This window comes from Eleutherodactylus coqui, chromosome 1, assembly GCF_035609145.1.
Source record: "Eleutherodactylus coqui strain aEleCoq1 chromosome 1, aEleCoq1.hap1, whole genome shotgun sequence".
Taxonomy (NCBI): Eukaryota; Metazoa; Chordata; class Amphibia; order Anura; family Eleutherodactylidae; genus Eleutherodactylus; species Eleutherodactylus coqui.
The window spans coordinates 458186887-458210799 of NC_089837.1; the positions used below are offsets into that span (position 1 = coordinate 458186887).

The window sequence follows — 23913 nt, forward strand, 5'->3', positions numbered from 1 at the left end:
GCCTAACTCAGTCTATTTAATCCCGCCTCTGGCCAAGTCTAATATGCTGCTGTCATAGGCTTAGTAGAATACACTACATGAGTAAAGCAGTGTACTATCTTAATCGAATGATCACATCAAAATTCCTTGAGGGTCTAAAAAATAGTGTCAAAGTTTAATTTAAAAAAAAAAAAAAAGTTTGCAAAACTCTAGTTAGAAAAAAAATAGTCTCTTTCCCCCCAAAAAACAATCTAAATGGATGAAATAACCAAAACATTTTTTAAAAAGCAACACCTAATAGGTATTACCACGTTTGTAACGACCCAGACAATGGAAATATCTAATTTATCGTGAACGCCATCAAAATTAAAAAGTAAAATTTAAAAAGTTTTAAAAGAAATGCCAGAATTTGTTCTTTTCTTTGCCTCCCAATAAAAAAACGTGTTTATTGTGCAAAAGTAGTAACAAAAAAACATATACACTCAGTATCTCAGTGATCGTGCCGATCCAGATAAGTTATCATGTTATTTTTGCTGGATGGTAAATGCTGTAAAAACAAAACCCTAAAACAGTGGTGGAATTTCTGGACATTTGTCTCCCTCCAAAGAAATATAATAAAAGTTGTACAATACATTCTATGTACCCCAGAGTGGTCATTAAGATATACAACATGTCCCAAAACAAACAAGCCGTCATACAATTGTCAGTGAGTTGTGGCTCGTGCAGTGCAATGGTGTTAAGACCCAAAATAGAATGTACCCCTGATCAGCTGGTGAACGCAGATACTCATCAGTTCATCAGCTTGTTCGTGCTGCAGTAAAAATCCTTTATGGCAGCACATCTCTTCAAGAATAGGGGATGTGCTGCCGAGAGCTAGGAAAATGTATGGGGGACAAATGGTCCTGAGAACGATCCTTCATCCTCTATGCAACCAGCATCTGTATGTACACAAGCCTATTAACCCCTTAGGCTGGGTTCTCATGGGGCAGATTCTCAGCGGAAATCCCGTGGTTTGGCTGCAGCGAAAAACCGCAAGATTTCCGCCGGGAGAACCTCCCATAGAGGAGAGCGCGGCCGCAGCGGGAAACAAAAATGGACATGCTGCGATCGGCAAATCCGCGCCGCAGCGGCGGCTTCTGCCGGCTTAGCCGCAGCGGATTTGCCGTCCCGTGTGAACGAGATTTCTGAGAAATCTCGTCCACATGGCTGGCTAATCCCGGGATTAGCAGCCGCATGCGGATTTGCCGCGGCAAAATTCCGCACGGAATTTTCACGGCAAATCCGCCCCCGTGTGAACCCAGCCTTAGTGACCAAGCCTGTTTGCGCCTTATTGACCAAGCCAAATTTTGGAAATCTGACGTGTCACTTTAACATAGAATAACTCTGTAAAGATTTGCATATCCAAGTGATTCTGACAGTTTTTTCGCCACATATTGTACTTCATTTAGTTGGTAAAAATAGTCCGATATAATTTGTGTATATTTATTAAAAGTGTCAATTTTGGGAAAATTTTGAAAAAATTATCGTTTTTTCACATTTTTAGCTGTTATATCAAATATGTGCAAACATACTGTACAAACGTTTGCTAAGATATATATTTCTATCAGTTTACTTTATTCTGGATGCACATTTGTAAAACCTTTTGGTTTTTTTAACCATTTAGGAGACATACACATTTAACATTACTTTTCAGCATTTTGAGGAACATTTTATTTTCCTGCACCAAGTCAAGATTACAATGGCTCATATGTCAGAATGATAGATACCTCCATTGGATAGCGCCAATCGCATTGTCAGGAAGGGGGGACTGCCAGCAGCGCAGGATGACCGCTCCATGCTGTCGGCTACCTGCGGGCACCGACAGCATGGAGCTGTCACGTCCAGAGCCCACGTGGCTTTATTCCCTGCAGGACACATGTTTTTACGCCCTCAGGGAATAAAGCCCACTTGGGCAGGTTGAAAAAACACTATGGGCTAGTCACTAAGGCCCTATTTTTTTTCTTTAGCTACCAAAATTATTATTGCTGCAGGGTTTTTCTGTGACACATAGGGCTATTTTTTATATCTTTTTTTCACTGACTTTGTTTTCTGACTTTTAGGGCTTATTCAGATGACTGTATATTGGGGGTGGAGCTAATTCCTGGAATTTATCCCCGCCCCGTCCCACCTCCTCTCATTGCAAATAGTGTAGAGGGGCGGAGAGGGAGTGGAGAGGAGGCAGAGAGGGGGCAGGAGCTCAGAGCACTACTCCCGGCTCTTCCAGCCTCCCCCCCTGCAGAGAGAGACGCTGTATATCGGCCTGCGTGAATACCTGGCCGATATACGGTCGTCTGAATAAGCCCTTAGTTTTATTGGGAGTACAAAGCTTTAAAGAAAAAAAAATAAATGTTTTGTGTTTTTTTTAAATTTATAGTTTGTGTTTTTTTAATTGTTATATCTACACTAAAATAAAGTATGGGAATGGATTCTTCATTTTGTTTCGGACGTTTAGTTATATGATTTGCCTAGTTTTGAATTACAGCGTGCATGTGCCAACGGTTTAGGTTGGCGTTGACGGATTTTCTTTTTTATGTATACACTTTTTTTATTCTGTACTTTTTTTAAAACTTATTTTTGTAACCATTTTTAAACAAACTGTCTTTCGTGACGTGTTATAAGACCTCTGGGGATCATTCACATTTAATTCACTGCAGCTCAGGCATCAATAGGATCCCCAGTTACAGGTGAAGACATCCCCTTTTGGTGACCGTAATCACTAACAGAGCTGATCTGGGTCTATTAGGACCTTGCAGCTCTACTGTGGCAGGAGGCACCCGGTGGTCATGTGATTGCCGTTGAATAGTAGAAGTAAAACTTTCACTTTCTCCCTTCACTACACAGCACTCGTTGATCATTCTGTAGCTTGGAAAGGAGAAGGCAAAAGTGGTTAAAACCGAGTCAGATGAGTTTATTGTAAGGGTTACCCTTCAATCAAATAGTGCAACCCCTTTTTCATCCATTTGAAGAGAATGGATTGTTCTGTCTCCAGTGGACTTTGGAAATGACAGTATTTTTCATGGTAATTTCAGTCCTTGTATTTCAGCACTGTTCATTTGTCATTTTCCTCATTTTTTGAGACTTTCATATGGAAGCAGTCCAGTTTTTCCTAGAAACAATCTCTTCTTGCTCCCAGATGCTACTTTGACTTCATAAAACTGTTGGCTTTCTTTGTGTGGTCTTCAAGCATTGTCCTGTGCGTTCCATGGAAGGAGACGTCACTTATTCTTGTATGAAATTTGGGTTCACTACAGTAGTTGTAGCACTTTTATAAAGTGGGTTTTGGGCCTGTAGAAAAAATAGATAATGTTTTAATCTTTAAACCGCCGCAAATCTTTGAGAAATAGCACTAGACGACAATCTGTGGCTAGAGGGCCCATTCATCTGCTCCTGAACCTCGGTTCAACGAAGAAGTGAAAGGTCAATCACTGACAAACAAAAATTGCTTCCTCTCTCAAATAAAGTTCTGCATCAGCTGAGATGTGTATTACACTGCCCCTAAAAGTCAATCCTAGAGTGTGAAAGTCAGACAGCAGCAAGCACAGTCAACAACTGGCATGTGATACTTTGTGTTTCCACGGAAGATCAAGGTAAGAGGGCACCAGTCCTAAAATAGGACAGAGATATATGACACCTCAGTAGAACATGGCAGACCCCACAATAAGAGCTCATGTCCATGAGCGGGTTGGATTCCGCATGCAGGAGCCCACAGCGGAATTCGACTCTGCCCAGAGGCCAAGGACCCTGCTTACCAATCCGGGTCGTCTTTCTTCTGTACTGCGGTTGTGTGAAGAAGAGCCGTCCGGCGCACATGCACGGTAGAGTTTGTTCTTTTTTCAAATTCCTGGTTTCTCGCGGATGGGCAACCCTGCGTACCTGTCAGATGACGATCTCTTCTGTAATGCAGATGTGCCACCGGTGGACACGCGCACTAAAATTTCCCCGCGCCGTCGCCTAGGCGATGACGCAGATTCGTGACACTTCCGCAATGCTCATCACAGAAGTTCCGCGGCAGGAACGGCTTCCATTGACTTCAATGGAAGCCATCCCTGTGTATAAAATCCACTGGTGTGCATGGAGAGAGGAATCTCCACACACATCCATGAGCACATTGAGCAGCCGATCACCCGAACCTGTTGACAAGTGTGGGATCCGCCATTCAATTTCCCCCATGTGCATGAGGCTTAAGTGGTATCTTTGTGATCCAAAGGTATACAATTATGATGGTAAGTTTCAGAAAACTCTATACTGACATCATTCCATTGCTCTTGGCATCGGGCCTTCTGGAAGCGGCGGTACTCCTGGCGGTCATACATCTCCACAATGACACGATACAAAATAATGATAAGTAACCCGAATAACACAATACCCGAAACCAAGCCCAGGATGAGCTGATGGGTATGATCCTGGATGTCTGCAAGAAGAGAAGAGATGTATGTCATTTTTGAAAGATGAAAGAAATTCAATAGAATGGAGATTTTCCTTTACACGGGACGAATGTTGGGCAATCGACTGTGTGTCCGAGCTCCCGAGCTCCTGCACAGGAGCGAGTATCACTGTCTCACTTGCAGAGTGGCCAGCAGGGGGTGGGGAGGCTGCAGGTGATTTCTCTCCTCTCGCTCCCCTGCCCCTCTCCATTGGCATAACATAGCGGCCATTCAGTATTGGACGGCTGCTACTTACACTGAACAATCAGCTCATCGTCCATTGTTCAGTGTAGATAGCGGCCGTTCAGTATTGAACGGCCTCTGTGTTATGCCAATGGAGAGGGGCAGGGGAGCGAGAGGAGAGAAATCTCCTGCAGCCTCCCCGCTGTGAGCCAGTGATACTAGCTCCCGTGCAGGTGCACGGAAGCTAGTATGGGCGGGGATGAGTGTCGGACATCGTTTACCCGACATGTGTCCTGTCTAAAAGGGCCTTAAGATAAAACTAAAAAAACACAGTATATATTCACTGGTATCTGGGAGTTATTCTCTTCTGTTGAGCTGTTAGAGGGCTATACTACACTATTTCTTATATCTCTGTGTGTGAAATCTGAGTGATATCAATATAGCCATTACATGACTTTACATCTCTCACGGGAGAAGCTGTTCTTTACTTCCAGAAGACTTAATGGTCATTTTGCCCAGTTTAGCAGTGATAGGAAAGTGGAAGATGTACCTCTTTTTTATTGTACTAACCTAATTTTATAATCTAGGGGGTTTTAAAAGCCAAACCATTATCCAATGGGAGTTGTGACGGTTCTCAGTAAGAGAAACCAAGTAATCTTGTAGATATGATACCTTTTAATGGCTAACAAAAATACATGATGTTATAGCGAGCTTTCAAATTTACTTGGGGTTCTTCCTCAGGCTTAATAGAATAGATCAGAAGAAAATATATATATTATATTACACTTAAAACAATACCGCAGCAGGATAAGCAGAGGCGTCAATACCTAATTAGTTCACTGATAAGGAATGTGAATGTTTATGGTCCCTAAATTGGTGTTAGGGGGTCACCAGGCTAGCGTGTTATCTCTGCTATAGATTCCTTATACTCCCCAATGATGCAAGAAGCCACTTGGGATGTTTATTCCGTTCTTGAGAGTGTCAAAGATGGTTATAAACTTGTACCCCCAAATTTTTCTATGACGTTGAGATTTGAAGTTGCCTTTTAGTATCATAACTTTTATTTGTTTTTATGTTGTATCCATGGCTAGAAAAATGCTCCACCATGCTTTCCCTTGGGTTTCTATCATTCTTTCTCTTACTGTCTCTCTCGCTATTGCTCTCTTTGTCTCTATCACTCTCTATTGCTCTTGCTTTCTGTCTGTCTTTTTATCATTGTCTCTCTCTGTCTCTCTATCACTCTTTCTCACACTGTCTCTTTCTATCGCTCTCTCACACCGTCTCTCTATTGCTCTCTCTCTGTCTCTATCATTGTCTCTATCGCTGTCTCTTTGTCTCTCTATTGCTCTTTCTCTCACTGTCTCTCTATCACTCTCTCACTCTGCCTCTCTACTGCTCTATCGTTGTCGCTCTCTCTTTCTCTCTCTCTGTTGCTCTCTCACTCTCTGTCTCTCTATCATTGTCTCTATCGCTGTCTCTCTGTCTCTCTATTGCTCTTTCTCTCACTGTCTCTCTATCACTCTCTCACTCTGCCATTCTACTGCTCTATCGTTGTCGCTCTCTCTTTCTCTCTCTCTATTGCTCCCTCACTCTGGTTCTCTATTGCTCTCTCATGCTCTCTATTGCTCTCTCTCTCTCTCTCTTTGTCTCTCTACCGCTCTTGGTTGGGCAGTGTATGGTGCAGCTTAGCAGTGCATGCTGTGTTGCTTAGTAACACTTCACTCATTCTAGCACATGCCTGAAGCACAGCAGCGCATGCCCATAGACTTAACATTGTAACTTTCAACCTGCCTGACAGGTCCCTGAATGTATTGAACTCACATTTGATGATTTTACGGCATCGGTGAGCATGTGTGTCATCTAATCACATCAGCATCATACACCAAAGTTACAGCAGAGGGGTCAAAGTGTGGTGCAAGAAAAAGCATGGAGGCTTATTTATAGATAACATCATCACCTTGTTTTTCCTTTACAAGAATATGAACTAAATCTCTGTCTTCTGTGACATGGAATGTTATCAGTGAGTCTTCCCTTTTCTCTTGGCACAAACCAGCCTTTTCCTTCTGACTCCATTCTGAGGCTTTCACCATGGTGACATTGACCCGCCTGCAGTGCAGGGTGCAGTTCTCCTTCAGTAGTCCCGTTGTAAATGCCTTACACTCTGCACACGCGCTGCAAGAAAAAGGGGGAAATAAAAATGTTTTTCTAAAGTTAGGCTGTATTCACATGAGCAAGCCGCACTTGTAAACTTGCGACTTTCCCTGCGATTGCGATGCATTTTGCAAAGAAAAAAAAAATGCATCGCCACACCTGTGATTTTCATGTGCATGAAAATCATATGTTATTGCAATAGGAAAAATAAATATAAAATCGTGTCACACTTGCGTGAAAATCACATCTCTGTGCTTGTGCGATGCAATTTTTTTTTTTTGCCTCCCATAGAAAAGAATGAGCGATATCGTCAGAAAAATCAAAGCATAATCTTTTTTTTTGATCTCGCAACATCAATGTAAGAGAACAATCGTGCATGCAAGTACACCCACTGCAAATAATAGCTTGCTTTTCCGTGTGACTTTCGTGCATCTCAGAATATAGGGAAACGCAAAATCTCATGTGCGGCAATGCAATGTGTTTTTCTTGCAAAACACATTACAATCACACGGAAAATTGCAAGGTTACAAGCGCAGGGATTGTGGAGAAAACTTTCAAATACACCCCCTTGCTGGATTCTGCATCCCGACCAACCATTAACGGCTTGAGGGTAAATTTACTAAGAACGGCATTTTCAATGCCAGCGCACAGCTCTTCATATATTAGGCAGATCTCAGCTACTCCGTGCGCCAACACAGAAATCAATTCCAGTTGGGAGCTTGCATAGATTTAAGCTATATTTATGCCAGTTTCTACTTTTTGCAAAAGTGCTGAGACCCAAAATTTAAGATTTTCTATGCCAGAATTCTGGCATAAAGCCTTAAATAAACGTCCCTGATGTGTTCTCATATGGTATATACCTAACAATTCTGAACGTATGGTCTAAAGCCCCTTTTAGACACAATGAGAATTGCTCAAAAATTGCTCAAAGCCGTCTTTTGAGCGATTCTCGTCTGTCTAAATGCAGGGACATCGTGCAGTTTTTGTGCACGAGTTGCTGATCGCTGAATTCTAGCTTGCTAGAATTGAGCAATCAGCTGTTATCAGTGGAGCAGGCTGTTATCAGCCGGCTGCGCTGATAAGATTGTCTATGCCTGTGTCCTGCTGTGAATTCACAGCGGGGACACTGGCAGTCAGAGTGGAGAGGAATACAGCTGTTTGTTTATGTAAAACAGCTGTATTGTTCTATTAGGGGCTGCAGCAGTGTCCCGCTCCGCTTGCATATTCTATAGTAGCTAATTAGCTACTATAAAGTATGCAAAGATGATCGCTCAAAACTGTCACTCAAACTATCGTTTGAGCGTCTTTTGAGCGATCATCTACCAGTGTAAATGGGGCTTTTGCTGTAACTTAGTGGTATTTAAAGGGGTATTACAACTTAAACAAATAAAGATTATTCATGAGGAATTATACAATTTAATATATTTTATGTATCGATTCCTCAAAGTTTTCTTTGAAGTCATTCAAAGATAACCTTAATTGTTTGCTTACAGCAAATAAAGATCTGTCTGTGGTCATGTGATTTTAGGCAAACAGCGCAGCCATTAACAATCAACCATTAAACACTCAATTTATTTGCAAACTGCATGGACCTGGGGCTTTTGGCCAATCTCCACTGTGTGGCAGCCACTACTCAAGACGCTTCGATCAGAGTTGTGTCTTGTAACAAGTCATACACTTGTGTGTCCATCAGATGACCAGGACAGATTATTATCCCCTGGAAGTAAATAATAGGGTTTCTATTGAATGACTGCAAGCAGAGATCTCGAAATAACACAGGGAATTTCCATGAGGAAGAATCCTGAGTAGGCTTGAAAGCTCGCTATAACATCATGTCTTTTTGTTAGGCATTAAAAGGCATCCTATCTACAAGATTACTTGGTTTCTCTTGCTGGGAACAATCACATTTTGCTCTACTGGCTAACTCGGTTCTAAACTTTTTAGAAATACTGGAAAATTATAAAACTTTTCATGATGCAAAGAATAACATTTATTTGTGAAACCAGAATAGGGATGTTTGGTTTCGTAACATACACATTAAAATATCTGTTAATAACAATATTTATGTTATGAGCTTGGTTCTGGTGCTTTATTGGTTCTAGTACTGTATTTGTAGTATGAGCCTGCCTCAGGTACTGTACATATGCTATGAAATTGGTTCTGGTTCTGTATTTATGATATGATGGGATAACTGTTAACCCTTTCCAATCCAATTTGTATCCGGGTTTTCCCAGGGTGGCTTACTTTTTTCTGCCATTCTACAGTGGCGCTATATGCTGGTTAAAGCCAGTATTGCATGAGGTGACATGTTGGATAGGCTCCGACAGCAGAGAGGCTGGCACTATACAGTAAGAGAACCCCGACGGATGTGTTCCAACATCGGAGCTGTACAGCCTTAAATCATAATGTCTTCAGAGGTAAGACAGTGGATTGGAAAGGGTTAAAAACCAGCCAGCTTCATAGGATAACGATGAGGCTTTGTGCATTGGGCAGTACCAGCATATACTCATGTTACCTGTACTTCTGACACAGCGGCGTCTGGCATCCGGAGCACTCGCTGCATAGCTTGTTAAAATACCCCTTTTCACAGACACATTTGTTGCATTCACACTTCCCGTGTCTGCTGCATATTCCATCAGGTGTCATACAAGCGCTGGTGTCCAGGCTGCAGCCGCACGCACTGCCAGTGTAGTTGGGAGTGCATTTACAGGTATCACAAAAGCAGACTCCTCTGGTAGGACCTAAAAATTAGGCAAGAGCATATATTTACCAGTACGCATGGGAAATACTCTGGCTATTAATACCTGCCACTATGAACATTAACCTGGATAATACATTGCGTCAATTTTCTCTTTTGACTCCCAGCAATTTAGGAGGAGCTCTGTTCCTTCTGCAGAAAAAGGACATTACATTTGAGAATGGACAGAGCTCCCTCTACTTTAAATGTCTGAAGCTCTTGTTCTATCAGGGCTACCAACTTGTTTTTTGGTGTCATTTGAAAGCCAAGAGTCTTAGCTTATTTCTTATGAAACCAGAGTTGAAGTGAAGTCAGAAATACTGAATTCACAGATGTCATTTTTTAGTGTGCGTGCAGAGGAGAAAGAGAGGGCACAAGAGGGAAGTAGCCTCAACCGAGAAGATCTGTGATACCTCTGTATATCTCCCTGTCCCAAGAGAAGTGGAGCATGAATTTTTGTTCATGTTATCAACCCCCCACTTCACCTCAATCAGGAAGCATATTTGCTCTCTGATTGTTATGTATTGGGTTTTTCCCAGAAAAGGAGTGAAATGATGAGGACTTACTCATCTAATTACTGCTCTACTTGGTTTAGTTGCATAATTGTAACTTGACTATTGGGGGGTTAAAGGGAGTCTATTAGGTTGAAGACACTAGCCAAACTGCAGGCAGCATTTTATAAAGCATAGTTTTATTGCAAAAGATTCAATAGAACTTGTATTTTATTCATTTATATCTCTGCACATTCTGAGCTGAACAGTCCAGTGGGCGGAGCTATCAGTGATTGACAGCTATCTATGTATGCACACAAATACAGGCAACCAATCTTGGCTGCCCTGTGAGCCTTTTCATAGAATCATAGAATGGTAGAGTTGGAAGGGACCTCCAGGGTCATCGGGTCCAACCCCCTGCTCAGTGTAGGATTTACTAAGTCATTCCAGACAGATATATGTCCAGCCTTTGTTTGAACACTTCCATCTCCTGTGGTAACCTGTTCCACTCATTGATCGCACGCACTGTCAGAAAGTTTTTTCTAATATCTAATCTGTGTCTCCTCCCTTTCAGTTTCATCCCATCGCTTCTAGTCTTTCCTTGTTCAAATGAGAACAGGGCTGATCCCTCTGCACTGTGACAGCCCTTCAGATTAGAGATGAGCGAACACCAAAATGTTCGGGTGTTCGTTATCCGGAACGAACTTCCCGCGATGTCCGGGTGTTCGTTTCGAATAACGAACCCCATTGAAGTCAATGGGCGACCCGAACATTTTTGTATTTCGCCGGTGCTAGCTAAGGTTTTCATGTGTGAAAATCTGGGCAATTCAAGAAAGTGATGGGAATGACACAGTGACGGATAGGGCAGGCGAGGGGCTACATGGTGGGCTGCATCTCAAGTTCACAGGTCCCACTATTAAGCCACAATAGCGGCAAGAGTGCCCCCCCCCCCACTGTCAGCATAAAGATCGTTCTCCTCTGCCACAGCTGTAACAGCTGTAGCAGAGAAGAACGATGTTTGCCCATTGAATTCAATGGAGCCAGCAATACAGCAGGTTCCACTGAATGCAATGGGCTGCCCGCGATCGCAGGATGAATGGTCGGAAAGGGGTTAAATATATAACCCCTTTCCTGCAATTCATCCAGAAATGTGTTACACTAAAAATATATACCGGCGTATAAGGCGACCGGGCGTATAAGACGACCCCCCAACTGTCACCTTATACGCCGGTAATACAGTGGAGCAAAGAATAAAAATCATTACTTACGTTTTTAGATGATCTGCGGCGCTCCTGCAGGCTGTCACTCCCTCCTAATCCACGGCAAAGTATTCCTTTCTCCACGAAAGGCTTTAAATCCCTGCCTCCAGAAGCACATGTGCCTTCAGCCAATCACAGCCAATGACAATGATGTCATTGAATGGCTGTGATTGGCTGTGTTTCTGGAGGCGGGGATTTCAAGGCTTGAAATCCCCGCCTCCAGAAACACAGCCAATCACAGCCATTCAATGACATCATTGTCATTGGCTGTGATTGGCTGAAGGCACGTGTGCTTCTGGAGGCAGGGATTTAAAGCCTTTCGTGGAGAAAGGAATACTTTGCCGTGGATTAGGAGGGAGTGACAGCCTGCAGGAGCGCCGCAGATCATCTAAAAACGTAAGTAATGATTTTTATTCTTTGCTCCACTGTATTACCGGCGTATAAGGTGACAGTTGGGGGGTCGTCTTATACGCCCGGTCGCCTTATACGCCGGTATATATTTTTAGTGTAACACATTTCTGGATGAATTGCAGGAAAGGGGTTATATATTTAACCCCTTTCCGACCATTCATCCTGCGATCGCCGGCAGCCCATTGCATTCAGTGGAACATGCTGTATTGCTGGCTCCATTGAATTCAATGGGCAAACATCGTTCTTCTCTTCTACAGCTGTTACAGCTGTGCCAGAGAAGAAGGATTTGTCTTCTATATGTTCTCAATGGGGTCAGCGCTGCTGCCGCCGGCCCCATTGAGCGCATATAGAATGCATCCATAGCGAACCGCGGGAGGGGCAGACTTTTATATCAGGCGGACACCTTATCTCCCCAGCCACTCACAGCAGGGGGGTGGTATAGGGCTTAAACGTTGCAGGGGGAAGTTGTAATGCCTTCCCTGTCTTTATATTGGCCAAAAAAAAGCGCTAACGTCTCAGGGAAGAAAGTTAAAGTAACCCGGACACCGCATGGTGTTCGTTACGAATAACGAACATCCCGAACACCCTAATATTCGCACGAATATCAAGCTCGGACGAACGCGTTCGCTCATCTCTACTTCAGATATTTGTAAACCACTATTAAATCTCCTCTCAGCCTTCTTTTTTGCAAGATAAACATTCCCAGATCCTTTAACCGTCTCATCGGACATGATTTGCAGACCACTCACTATCTTGGTAACTCTTCTCTGAACTTGCTCCAGTTTGTCTATGTCTTTTTTAAAGTGGGGTGCCCAGAACTGGACACAGTATTCCAGATGAGGTCTGACTAAGGAAGAGTAGAGGGAGATAACCTCACACTTTTTGGCTGCTGCATCACATTGTTGACTCATGTTCAGTCTATGATCTATTAGTATACCCATGTCTTTTTCACATGTTCTGCTGCTTAGCTCAATTCCTCCCATTTTGTACGTGTTTTTTTCATTTTTCTTGCCCAGATGTAGGACTTTGCATTTCTCCTTGTCAAATACCATTCTGTTAGTCACTGCCCCAGCTATTCTAGATCTTTCTGAATACTCTCTCTCTCTCTCTTTCTTCCCTAGTGTTAGCTATTCCTCATAGCTTTGTGTTGTCAGCAAATTTGATCAGTTTCTCATCAATTCCCTCCTCCAGATCATTTATAAAAAATGTTGAACAAGACTGGGCCCAGGACAGGGCCTCGTGGTACCTCACTTGACACATTCTTCCACTTGGATGTGCAGCCATTTATGACCACTCTTTGATTACGATTACTTCATAAGGCCCCAAGCTGCCATCACACCCAGACAGCAACCCTGCAATCTTATCATGATGGGGCCATTCAAGATATTTAAATTTCACTGTCAGAATTGACAGCTGCATTTAAAGGATTAATAGCCACAATTGAGTGATCTTCAATTGTGGCTCTTCCAGGCAGGTTTTGGCTGTCAAGCACAGATGATGCCTGCCATGTAGTGAGCAGACTCGCATATGCTGTGTACATCTATACAGTATATGTCTAACTTTCATGGGAAATGGCGTTATATAGGTATTCTAAAAACTGAGTCTGATCGGTGGTGAATAACTGCTGTTTGTGTGTTGGGGGGGTTAAAGTGGTTAAAGGGGTTGTCCCACTTCTAGCTCTTTTGCTGCAGGGAACAGACAGCTCTGTACATTGCACAGTGGCCTGGGTTGGTATTGCAGGCTTGAGTCCTATTGAAGTGAATGGGACTCAGCCTGTAGTAACAATCTGTGCAATGTACAGAGCTCTCTGCTTCCTACAGCAAAACAGCTAGAAGTGGGAAAAACCCTTTAATTTTATTTATTCTATATTGGTCCAAAATTCTTTGAAGGAATCAGAGTCTTGTTTTTATGATACAGAGCTTAAAATCCCATTTACCTTCACACAGTCATAGACTTACATGATAAGATTCTAGCCGACTGCAGCCACCACTTACAGAAGGGATAAGAGATCTCTGGCACAGCGGTCAATGACTGATGCCTCTTGTCAGTACCCAAGGGACTGTACATCGTGGGAGATTTAGGAAGTGGCATCACCGTCTTCAGGCATAGACTATATATATATGAAAACATATTCATTTACCTCCACATAGCTGTCCTTCATATCTTTCACAGTTGGCATCATCACACTCACAAAACTGTCCATGTACGTTTTCATTGCATGCGCAGCGGCCACATTCACACTTTCCATGTCCGTTACACATCTTTGAGCCGTTCATGCAGCCTTCATTAGAATCATATATATTTTGGTGGCATTCGCAATGTTTTCCTTTATATCCATCCACGCAGCTGCAAAATAAGAACTTCACTTAGTTATATGGAGTCCAGTGTTGCTGGACTGTAGAGGTTGACAGCTACTTTTCACTTAGGAGCCTAGACAGACAATGTTTAATAGGTTTACGGCACAAGCAAACGAAAATTAAGTATATTAGAAGACGGAAGAAGGAGTTCAGAAAGGCTACTCGAATTTTTTAGCAGACAACTTTGTAAATCATGATTTGGTCCATGGTAAGATTACTATCCTAGAACAAGTTGAAGTTCCACTGGGGATATAATACACATGTTCAGGGGAGGGGCAGGGCTGACCTTAGGTTAGTTAGCACCCAGTGCAAAAATTTTTGCTGGCCCCCAACCTGTCATAAACTATATATACTGAGTGATCATAATTAAAGAACCACAATTCAGAGATGTCTAGAGAGACATCTATGGCATCTTGTAGTAAGTAACTGATAAGACATGTGATTAGTGTATTCCATATAGCAAAATTCTACACAACATTAGCCAAAACTCAAAAATGGTTACAGATATTGAAAAAATGACTGCACCTTTCAATTTCTGATAATATTCTACTCTAAAATCATCTATCCTATGACACCCTTTCCATTGAAGCTTCTTTGGCTCAACCCAATTTGGCTGCCCCCAGCCATTTTGAACTTTTTTTTCACATGGATCACTTCCACATGTCCTGGATAGCATTATTACCCCATTTGGTTAATTATGCTCAGTAGGTGTAAGCAGCAATATAGTGCCATACCCAAACCAGAACAGCTCACTAAATAAATACAGTCCTAGCACCAAGCTCACTGATAAAAAAAATGTTATCAGTACAAAAGGTCTGTGAATAGAGTGCCAGAACCAGAAACAAAATCAGTACATAAATACAACAAAATAACTAAGACCAATACATAGATACTTTACCAGAACCAAGCTAATAACCTAAATGCATTACCAGAACATAGCTCAGTACATACAGCACCAGAACCAAGCTCATAACCTAAATACAGTACCAGAACTAAGCTCATTACATAAATACAGTACTAGAACCAAGGTCATAACAAATACAGCACCAGAATCAAAGGCATCCTCTGCCCAACACCACTGTCTGACTTGCTGTCACCCCTATTCCCTATCACCTGGCAGCTAGCAACTTGTGCAACACCTTGAGCAGCACATAGTTAAGGCCGACTATAGGAAGGGATCTTACTATTTAGGAGAACCATAGAACAAGCCTTAAATGGAGTTTTTAAACAGGTTGTACATAAAAGACAGCTGACAGCCAAATTAGCAGGATAAATAGCATAAAATTACCACAAGGAAATGTTATAGGGTAAAGGTATGAATTTATTAATCAGAGTTGAATTTGGGGAGAAAAATGGTGGAATCATTTTCCAAGCCAATATCGTGCCTTTAGGAACCTTCCACCCTACTTTACATAGGAACCCTTTCTTGTGGCAGTATGTCAGTGTGGGCACATGGCAGCACTGGTGCATTCTGCTTAATTATACACACATCGGTACATACATAGATGCAGCTACTGACTAAAGCCCATAGTGTGATAACGTCATCTCACAGGCTGATGCTATATTAACAGAATTTACCTGGCCTAAGGCTGCTTTCACATCTGCGCTCGGGGGGTTCCGTTTTCCTGCTCCATTATAGCAGCAGGAAAGGGGAATCCTCTGGTTGATTGAATCCGTCTTATGATGGAACCGAACAGCGCAGAGCGGCCCCCATTGACAATTATGGGGTACGTTTAGTTTACACTCAACTGGACATTTTACTGGACAAAAAAGCGCTGCATGCAGCGTATTTTCTGCCAGATCTGCAACGGAACCTCCGAATGGCCGAACTGAACCGTGAATCTTGTTTTTACTTCAGTAGTTCTTTTATCACCTGCAGATGCCACAGCTGTAGTTTCCATTATCCCCAGAGCAATAACTAGAGAACGCTTCCTCATCCTTGCAGTCACAGTGACACACAGGCTCAATGTCCACATTTATCTCTTCATTGAATCCCAGCACCCTGAGTTTAAAGTTCTGCAATCCATCCTGGCAAGTCTTCTTGTCCATCCATAAAGTCACATTAAAATCTACCTGTGAGAATGCAAATCAGAACAAAGTCAATGGAAAATGTCCCACCTTTTCATCTTTCTTAATATGTCATACAATAAACCTGGACTGAATAAAGGACTGATCTTGTGATGTGCATGTCGTGATGCTTGACAGTAATAAATACAGGCTGCTTCAAAAAGAAGGGTGCAAAAGGGAAGCTGATTTCTTCATACATGAAGCTACATACAACACCAGAGTGACATGGAAAGATAGAAGAACTCTTCAAGTTTGTATTGCACCTTACAGATGTTTGATGTGGGTGTCGGGACACGGCTAATGTTAAGTCAGAAGTCCAGTTCTGCATATCCTCTATTATCAATTCCATTGCATTGGAGATGTGTTGTTTAAGGTTGTCTAATGTTACCAACGGCGCCCACATCAAACATGTGTACGGTGCAATACAAACTGGAAGAGTTCTTCTATGTTTCCATGTAAGTTCATATATGAATAAATTAGCTTCCCTTTTGCACCATTCTCTTTGAATCACCCGTATATAAATTAACAGTTCATAATTGTAATTATGTCTATTGCCTTTCATTCTTTTATTCTTTTAAGCTGCCTATTTACTGTCCGTTATATCTTTCTGTGGTGGAGCACCTGTTTGGAATATTATGCTCGCTGTTTAACAATATAATGTTGTACCCAGCTTTCTATATTTATTATACCATAACTTTGCTTTTAGATGTATGGTTACATACCATTTCGTTTATTTTGACCCCTGAACAAAAACCAACTTGTGTCCCCTCCTTAGTAGAGTTAGGACAATGGGAATCATAGGAGATGTGAATTCCTTTCGGTAAATTCATGTGTTCCAAGTTCACCGTTGATGATAAGTTCTGAGAAGGAGGACAGAATTGGGTAAGACATGTAAATCTAATCTTGAGTCTTCCATTCTAACGTATAGACTACTCACATTGTAGGCTTGAGAAATCAAATTAACCACATTGCTGGAGTCTTTTTTTAGTTCTCCAACTGCAGACTTAGGAATCAGCTCACTTAGTTCCTTCAAAGAAAAACCAATGCAGCTGATTAGTAAGGCCCAACATTTATTTTTCTCATGATGATGATGAAAAATCTTTTTTATGAAGAGCAAATGACACAAACCAAGCAGTACATAGGCACGACGATCTGATGTCACCATACAGTAGTTTAGATATCGGAAGAAAAAAAGCATATATTACAGTACCTACATATGTAGCAGAGCGCAGTTTGTCATTTGAGATTACTCTGTGATGTCATCATTACACTTTTACTTGACAAATGTGTTGATTAATAATGGCATGCAAGCGACACTTTAGGGTACATGATTCTCGGGCGCAGCTCAGATCAGACAGCACACGGATATCCTATCCGTTTGCTGTCCTTTGTGCGGGACACTGGACATGTTCATCCAAGTAAAAAAAGCCCATCAAATGAATGAATGCTCTTTCCAACTGATTTTCGGATAGAAAAAAAGCCCATGTGCAAGTACCCTTCCAAAGAAACATTGTGACTATTAACCCTTTCCAATCCACTGTCTGATGTCTAAAGACATTCTGATTGAAGGCTGTACAGCTTCCGATGTCAGAAGACGTCCGTCAGGGTATTCTTACTGTATATTACTGGCCGCTCTGTTGTCGGGGGGCCTCTCCGGCATGTCACATACCGCAGTACTGGCTCTACCCAGCAGATGGCGCCATTGTATAATGGCAGAAAGAGAAAGCTCCCTAGGAAACCCTGAATCCAAAATTGGATTTCAAAGGGTTAAAGGGGTTGTCCCGCGGCAGGAAGTGGGTCTATACACTTCTGTATGGCCATATTAATGCACTTTGTAATGTACATTGTGCATTAATTATGAGCCATACAGAAGTTATAAAAAGTTTTTCACTTACCTGCTCCGTTGCTGGCGTCCTCGTCTCCATGGTTGCCGTCTAATTTTCGCCGTCTAATGGCCAAATTAGACGCGCTTGCGCAGTCCGGGTCTTCTTATCTTCTCAATGGGGCTCCGTGTAGCTCCGTGTAGCTCCGCCCCGTCACGTGCCGATTCCAGCCAATCAGGAGGCTGGAATCGGCAATGGACCGCACAGAAGAGCTGCGGTCCACGGAGGGAGAGGATCCCGGCGGCCATCTTCAACCGGTAAGTAAGAAGTCACCGGAGCGCGGGGATTCAGGTAAGCGCTGTGCTGTTTTTTTTTTAAGTCCCTGCATCGGGGTTGTCTCGCGCCGAACAGGGGAGGGGGAGGGTTGAAAAAAAAACAAAAACGTTTCGGCGCGGGACAACCCCTTTAAGTGTAAATGTGGCATTTTATTAAATTGGTGCAACGTTTAGCTTGTTACTAAACTAACTAGATACTTAGGCCTTTCTCACACAAGTGTATTGTCATTGCACAGCGAGTGTGCAGCATGTAATGTCAAAAGCCCATTGATTTCTATTGGGCCACTTACACTTGCATTTTTTGTCTCGCTTATTATTTGAGTGAAAGAAAACCACAGCATGCATTATATGGCAAGTATTATATTCTCATACATGCCAAAATAGTGTATGGGGATTAGCAGCATGCAGGAAGTACGTATGTCATAGCGTGCTTGCTGCATGCTGGAGAGTGCGTCTTATAGCCGTGTGAGCCTGGCCTTACACTACACCATGGTTGTTGTAAATGATCAAAAATGCCCCATAATAAAAAAATTGAAAAAAGGTAACTTTCAATAGAATGCACATGAAACATGCAACATTATTTTAACCCTTTCCAATCCAATTTGTATCCTGCTTTTCCTAGGGGGCTTACTCTTTTTCTGCCGTTATACAACAGCGCTATCTGCTGGCTAAAGCCAGTACTGCATGAGGTGACACGTTGAGTAGGCTCTGACAGCAGAGAGGCTGGCAATATACAGTAAGAGAATGCTGATGGACGTCTTCCAACATCGGAGCTATACAGCCTTAAATCATAATGTCTTTAGATGTCAGACAGTGGATTGGAAAGGGTTAATATGCATTACAACATTTTCCTAGTGCGTTTCATTTGATTTTAAGCAGCAAAAAGAAGCTAAGTGACAAAGTCGCCTCTGCTACATCTGTATATGTACTGAATACCTAGCAGAAAGGTATGTGATACGAGAACTACACAGTGGAATTATATCCTTTACATTTGTGTCCATAACGAAGAGTATGCTATAGCAGAGCGCCCCCTAGTGGACAGTCCAAAGCTCTTTTCCTCTTCCTATATAGAAGTTGTACGCACCTGATAAGTGGAGAGGACGTTACTTGTGACAGCAAATATAGGCTGGATATTGGCTGCTGTAAGGACCTGGGAGATATGCCCCACTGATGGATAATCCTGTACAAAAGACGCATTGAGGATTAAATGTTTCTTACAAGCTAGAGATTATAATAGTCATACTGAGCACTAGAGCTATAATGATTCTCCTTACTCACAAACATATGACTGTAGTAATATTCTCCATTCTCATTTAGGTGGCAGCGCCCATCAGTAGGCATGTAGATACCAGCTAATTTACCATCCCCTGCCATGTGAAAGACATCATCAGTTGCAAACACTAAGAGCCGCGTAACATTCCTCCAGCCAATGTGATCCTGCAACAGAGATTTCATTCATTCAGGAAATAATCCAGTAGACTACATTAAATGGATTGTCTATATAGAGATAACAACTCAAGTGACCAAGCAGAATAAGTTGCCACATATGTGCGTGTATCTGAGGAGTAGCACCATTTCTGGCTATTATATGTCTAGTATCCTGCATTTATCACCAGCTTCCCCTTCTGCAAGCTCCATCTCTAATGGTCAGTTTTCCCTGGTGGGTATAAACTAGTTTCTATGATGCCACTACTACATAGCACACAGAGAAGAGGAGATCCTGCTCTCCTAGCTCTCTCCCCAGCATACACAGAAGCAACAGCAAGGAGGATATTATACAGAAGTACTGAGCTGTGTCGCTGGGAATCCAGCACTGAGGTGAGATAAAACATCAGAAGCCTTTCTTGAGCGATACAATATTATATATAATAATCATTAGCAACTTCAGAAGTGTCAGTGATCCGGGGATTATTCTGATTAAGATTGGAGTCAGGAAGGAATTTTTTTCCCTAAATGAGAAATTGGCATTGGTTCTTTTTTTGCCTTCCTTTAGATCAACATTGGGGGGAAATATAAGCCCTACCCCAAAAATAAGCCCTAGCTACAATACATGAAAAAAAAGGAATACACTACTTAGCAAGTGCAGTCCGGGTACCTCGCATCGCTCTCCGGAGGTCCGCGCTGTTCACGCAGTCCTAGCCGCTCATACATCATCACTTCCTGGTGACAGGATTCATAAATCCCGCCTCCAGGAAGCGATGGCTGTGATTAGTTCTCAAGCGCTGCTCTCAGCCAATCAATGCAGTGCACAATGAACCAATCACAGCCATCACATTGGTTCCTCCAGCGCTGCATTGATTGGCTGAGCTGAGGCGCTCAAAGAACCAATCAACAGCCATCGTGTTGTGGAGGCGGGATTTATGAATCCCGTCACCAGGAAGTGATGATGTACTAGCAGTTAGGACTGAAGAACAGCGCGGACCTCCAGAGAGCGGTGTAGTGGATGTGGATCAAGCCTGTTAGGTAAGTAAAATAAAAAATCCCCGAAAATAAGCCCTTGTGCCTTTTTGGGGGGCAAAACATTATATAAGACTGGGTCTTATTTTCGGTAAAACACGGTACAATGTTTTATAGTTTTAATCTTATTGCTACACATCCCAAAACTAACATCCCATCTTGTCATGCTAACCTGGTATGAGGTACTTTAACAGATAGTGATAGTTATAGCAATTGATGTAAGTAACTTTTTATTTTTGTCAAGGACAGGATTTTCTGATGTTGTGACAAACTTTCTTGGGAATGCAGGGCTGAAAATTATGTACTCGTAGTTTAAACTTTGATGACTTCCTTTGATAGTCTGGGAGCAAACATTATGGTGCTAAGATCACCTCACCCCCACCCAGAGGCGTAACTTGAAGCTTCTGGGCCCCAATGCAAAATTTGTAACAGGGCCCCAACTATATATAATGCTTTATTCATAGTACTGGGCTCCCTATATGGAGAAGAGAGGCCTTATGGGCCCCCTAAGGCTCCTGGGCCGGGGTGCAACTGCATCCCCTGCATCCTCTATAGTTACGCCCCTGCCCCTACCCCAAAATCTTGAGCTCTGAATGATGAGCAAGGAGAATGCTTCCAGCAGGACATTAAGACCACAGAACACAGATATCAAGGCATGTGGAACAGAGACATGACGGCAGACCACTGCTGGTGATTGCGGATGACAACCCTGATCATATCTATTCCAGAAAATTTTAAAAAAAGTAAACATGTGCAAATTATGGCCTCCGGCAGACGGCCGGGTCGGTTCCCACTGCGGGAATTCCCACACGGGAATGCGAGCTGTGCCCCTGCACTGACCCACGGCTCACCTCCTCCGGTGTCTTCTCTCTACTCTGCGATGTGCCGTCTGGCGCACAGCCGCACATGCGCAGAGCAGAGTCGGTGCATCAGCGATGACGTTTCTGAGCGGGCTTCTGCGAGGCTTGCATAGAAATAGGACATGCCGCGATTTGTTTACCACGTGGGTTTTCACACGGTCAAATCGCTGCTGTCTGCATTATCTAATGCAATCCTATGGCAGCGGGCACGGGTGGAAATTCTGCCGGAAATCTGGAGATTTCCACCCGTGTGCAGGAGGCCTTTTACAGATCTTTTCTTACATTTACAAATGTTTCTTTCTGTACTAGACCAATATTATGTATTAAACTGAACACTTGTAAATAATGTGGACCTGATGCATCATTTCTGACTTCATATTTAGAATCAGCACTAGAGATGGGCGAGCATACTCGCTAAGGCACATTACTCGAGCGAGTAGTGCCTTAGCCGAGTATCTCCCCGCTCGTCTCTAAAGATTCGGGGGCCGGCGGGGAGCGGCGGGGGAGAGCGGGGAGGAACGGAGGGGAGATATCTCTCTCCCTCTCTCCCCCCCCCGCTCCCCGCCGCAACTCACCTGTCACCTGCGCCGGCCCCCGAATCTTTAGAGACGAGCGGGGAGATACTCGGCTAAGGCACTACTCGCTCCAGCAATGTGCCTTAGCAAGTATACTCGCTCATCTCTAATCAGCACCTTCAAATTGTAGAGGATCAGCACACAAAATAGATGTTCACATATAGACAAGTGTTATCTATAAGCTTGCTATATGGAAGAAACCCTAACCTCTCTTAGGACTCATGCACACGGGCGTATTGTCCCCTCGAATTACGTACACATATTTCCCATGCGTAACACATGGTGAATGGAGGCAATAAAAGTCTATAAACATTCTTTCTTCCATTCACAAGATGGAACTGTGAGTGGACACTGCATATGGCCCCCTGCACACGGGCGGAAATTCCGTGACGGGATTTCCAGCAGAATTTCCGCCCGTGCCCGCTGCCATGGGATTGCATTAGAAAATGCAATCCTATGCACACAGCCGTGATTTGTCCGCATGAAAACACGCGCGGAAAATTAATCGCGGCATGTTCTATTTCTGTGTGGGCCTCGCAGAAACGTCAGTACTGACGGGCTGGCTACCCTCTGCGCCAACAGCCGGCGCATAGCAGAGATTGAAGACGCTGGGAGCGGGTGAGCTGCAGGTCTCTGTAGGGGCACGGGTCCGCATCCCGATCCGACCCGGCCTTCTGCAGGCGGCCTTGAAAATGCATTTAATACACAGCCATACTCTGCACAGAGCGGGGGATTAAAAAAAAGTGCGAATGTCCGTGAGGTCAGAATCCCAGGCATATATATATATTGTAGGCATAAATAATTGGCATACAAGTCAAAATCTTTTGTGCTGTGCAGTCTTGTCACGCGTCCTCATATCTTAGAAGACCTAAAACAAGTCTGTGCAGCACAGAGAGGCAGTCCGTGCTATGGGAAGAATCACGCGGTCTTATACTAGTTGGTATTTAATCATGGCGATGTCCCACATTTGGGGTGCCTATGCCTTGTGTCCTTACTGTGCACACAGCCGCTTGTAGTATTGCATCAAATCCTCCCTCAGGTGAGTCCAGGTTGCCTGAGATATTCTCCGCACTGACTCGTTGCTGGAATAAGGTAAGGTTTGAGGTTAAGGATAGGACGTGCCGGTAGCTGAATGGTGGCTGGCAGCGCTCTGCTTTTGCTTCAACCGGGCAAGGATTCTGCAGTTGCCTTCTCAATGTGTTCACATACGGTAACAACACCTTATCCACAAATGAGCCGAAACCTGTATGGAGCATGTAATGTCAGAGATACATCCACTACTGTCACAAGACACGGGCTGCTCGTTACATCAATGCTTAGGCTTCTAATGACATGATTTACATTAGCATGGATCATCAGAACACATAATGCGGGCTATACCTGCATGAAAAATGGGAGGAATGACAAACAAACGTTTTCTTGTCATTCAGTTGCTGGGCACACTTACACTGAGCGATGATCGGGAACAAATGTTTCCCATGTGCCTGTGCCCAAACTCAGAGAGGAAGCATCAACCCAAAATATTTCTTTTAACTTTTTGGTGCCCTGTATGTGGAATCCGGCTCTGCCATGTGCAGGAGCCCTACGCCTCTCACTAGCCAAACCAGAAACCTACTGCACACTGATGAGGGGCAATCACCCTGAAACAGCTGTCCGTGCATGGTTATTCTGGTTGCAATTCCCAGTCATTGCTATAAGACTTGCTTAAAAAGTCTGACATTGACTTGCAAGAATATTGCCTTCCAATAGGTGGCGCTGCAGATGT

At 43.2% G+C, this 23913-nt stretch overlaps 1 protein-coding gene across 1 annotated transcript in view; it reads right to left on the reverse strand.

The window, feature by feature from the left end:
- Positions 1-2404: 2404 nt before the first annotated feature.
- Positions 2405-23913, reverse strand: part of ITGB7 (integrin subunit beta 7) — a 41043-nt gene continuing 19534 nt past the window's right edge. Inside the window, exons 5-15 of the mRNA XM_066584225.1 lie at positions 23144-23391; positions 19535-19693; positions 19341-19436; positions 17036-17125; positions 16821-16958; positions 15905-16104; positions 13815-14020; positions 9292-9517; positions 6583-6797; positions 4269-4429; positions 2405-3303 (exon numbers count right to left, since the gene is read on the reverse strand). Of these exons, the coding sequence (XP_066440322.1) occupies positions 3238-3303; positions 4269-4429; positions 6583-6797; positions 9292-9517; positions 13815-14020; positions 15905-16104; positions 16821-16958; positions 17036-17125; positions 19341-19436; positions 19535-19693; positions 23144-23391 (1805 nt within the window). The 3' untranslated portion in view covers positions 2405-3237. The remainder of the gene's footprint in view (positions 3304-4268; positions 4430-6582; positions 6798-9291; positions 9518-13814; positions 14021-15904; positions 16105-16820; positions 16959-17035; positions 17126-19340; positions 19437-19534; positions 19694-23143; positions 23392-23913) is intronic.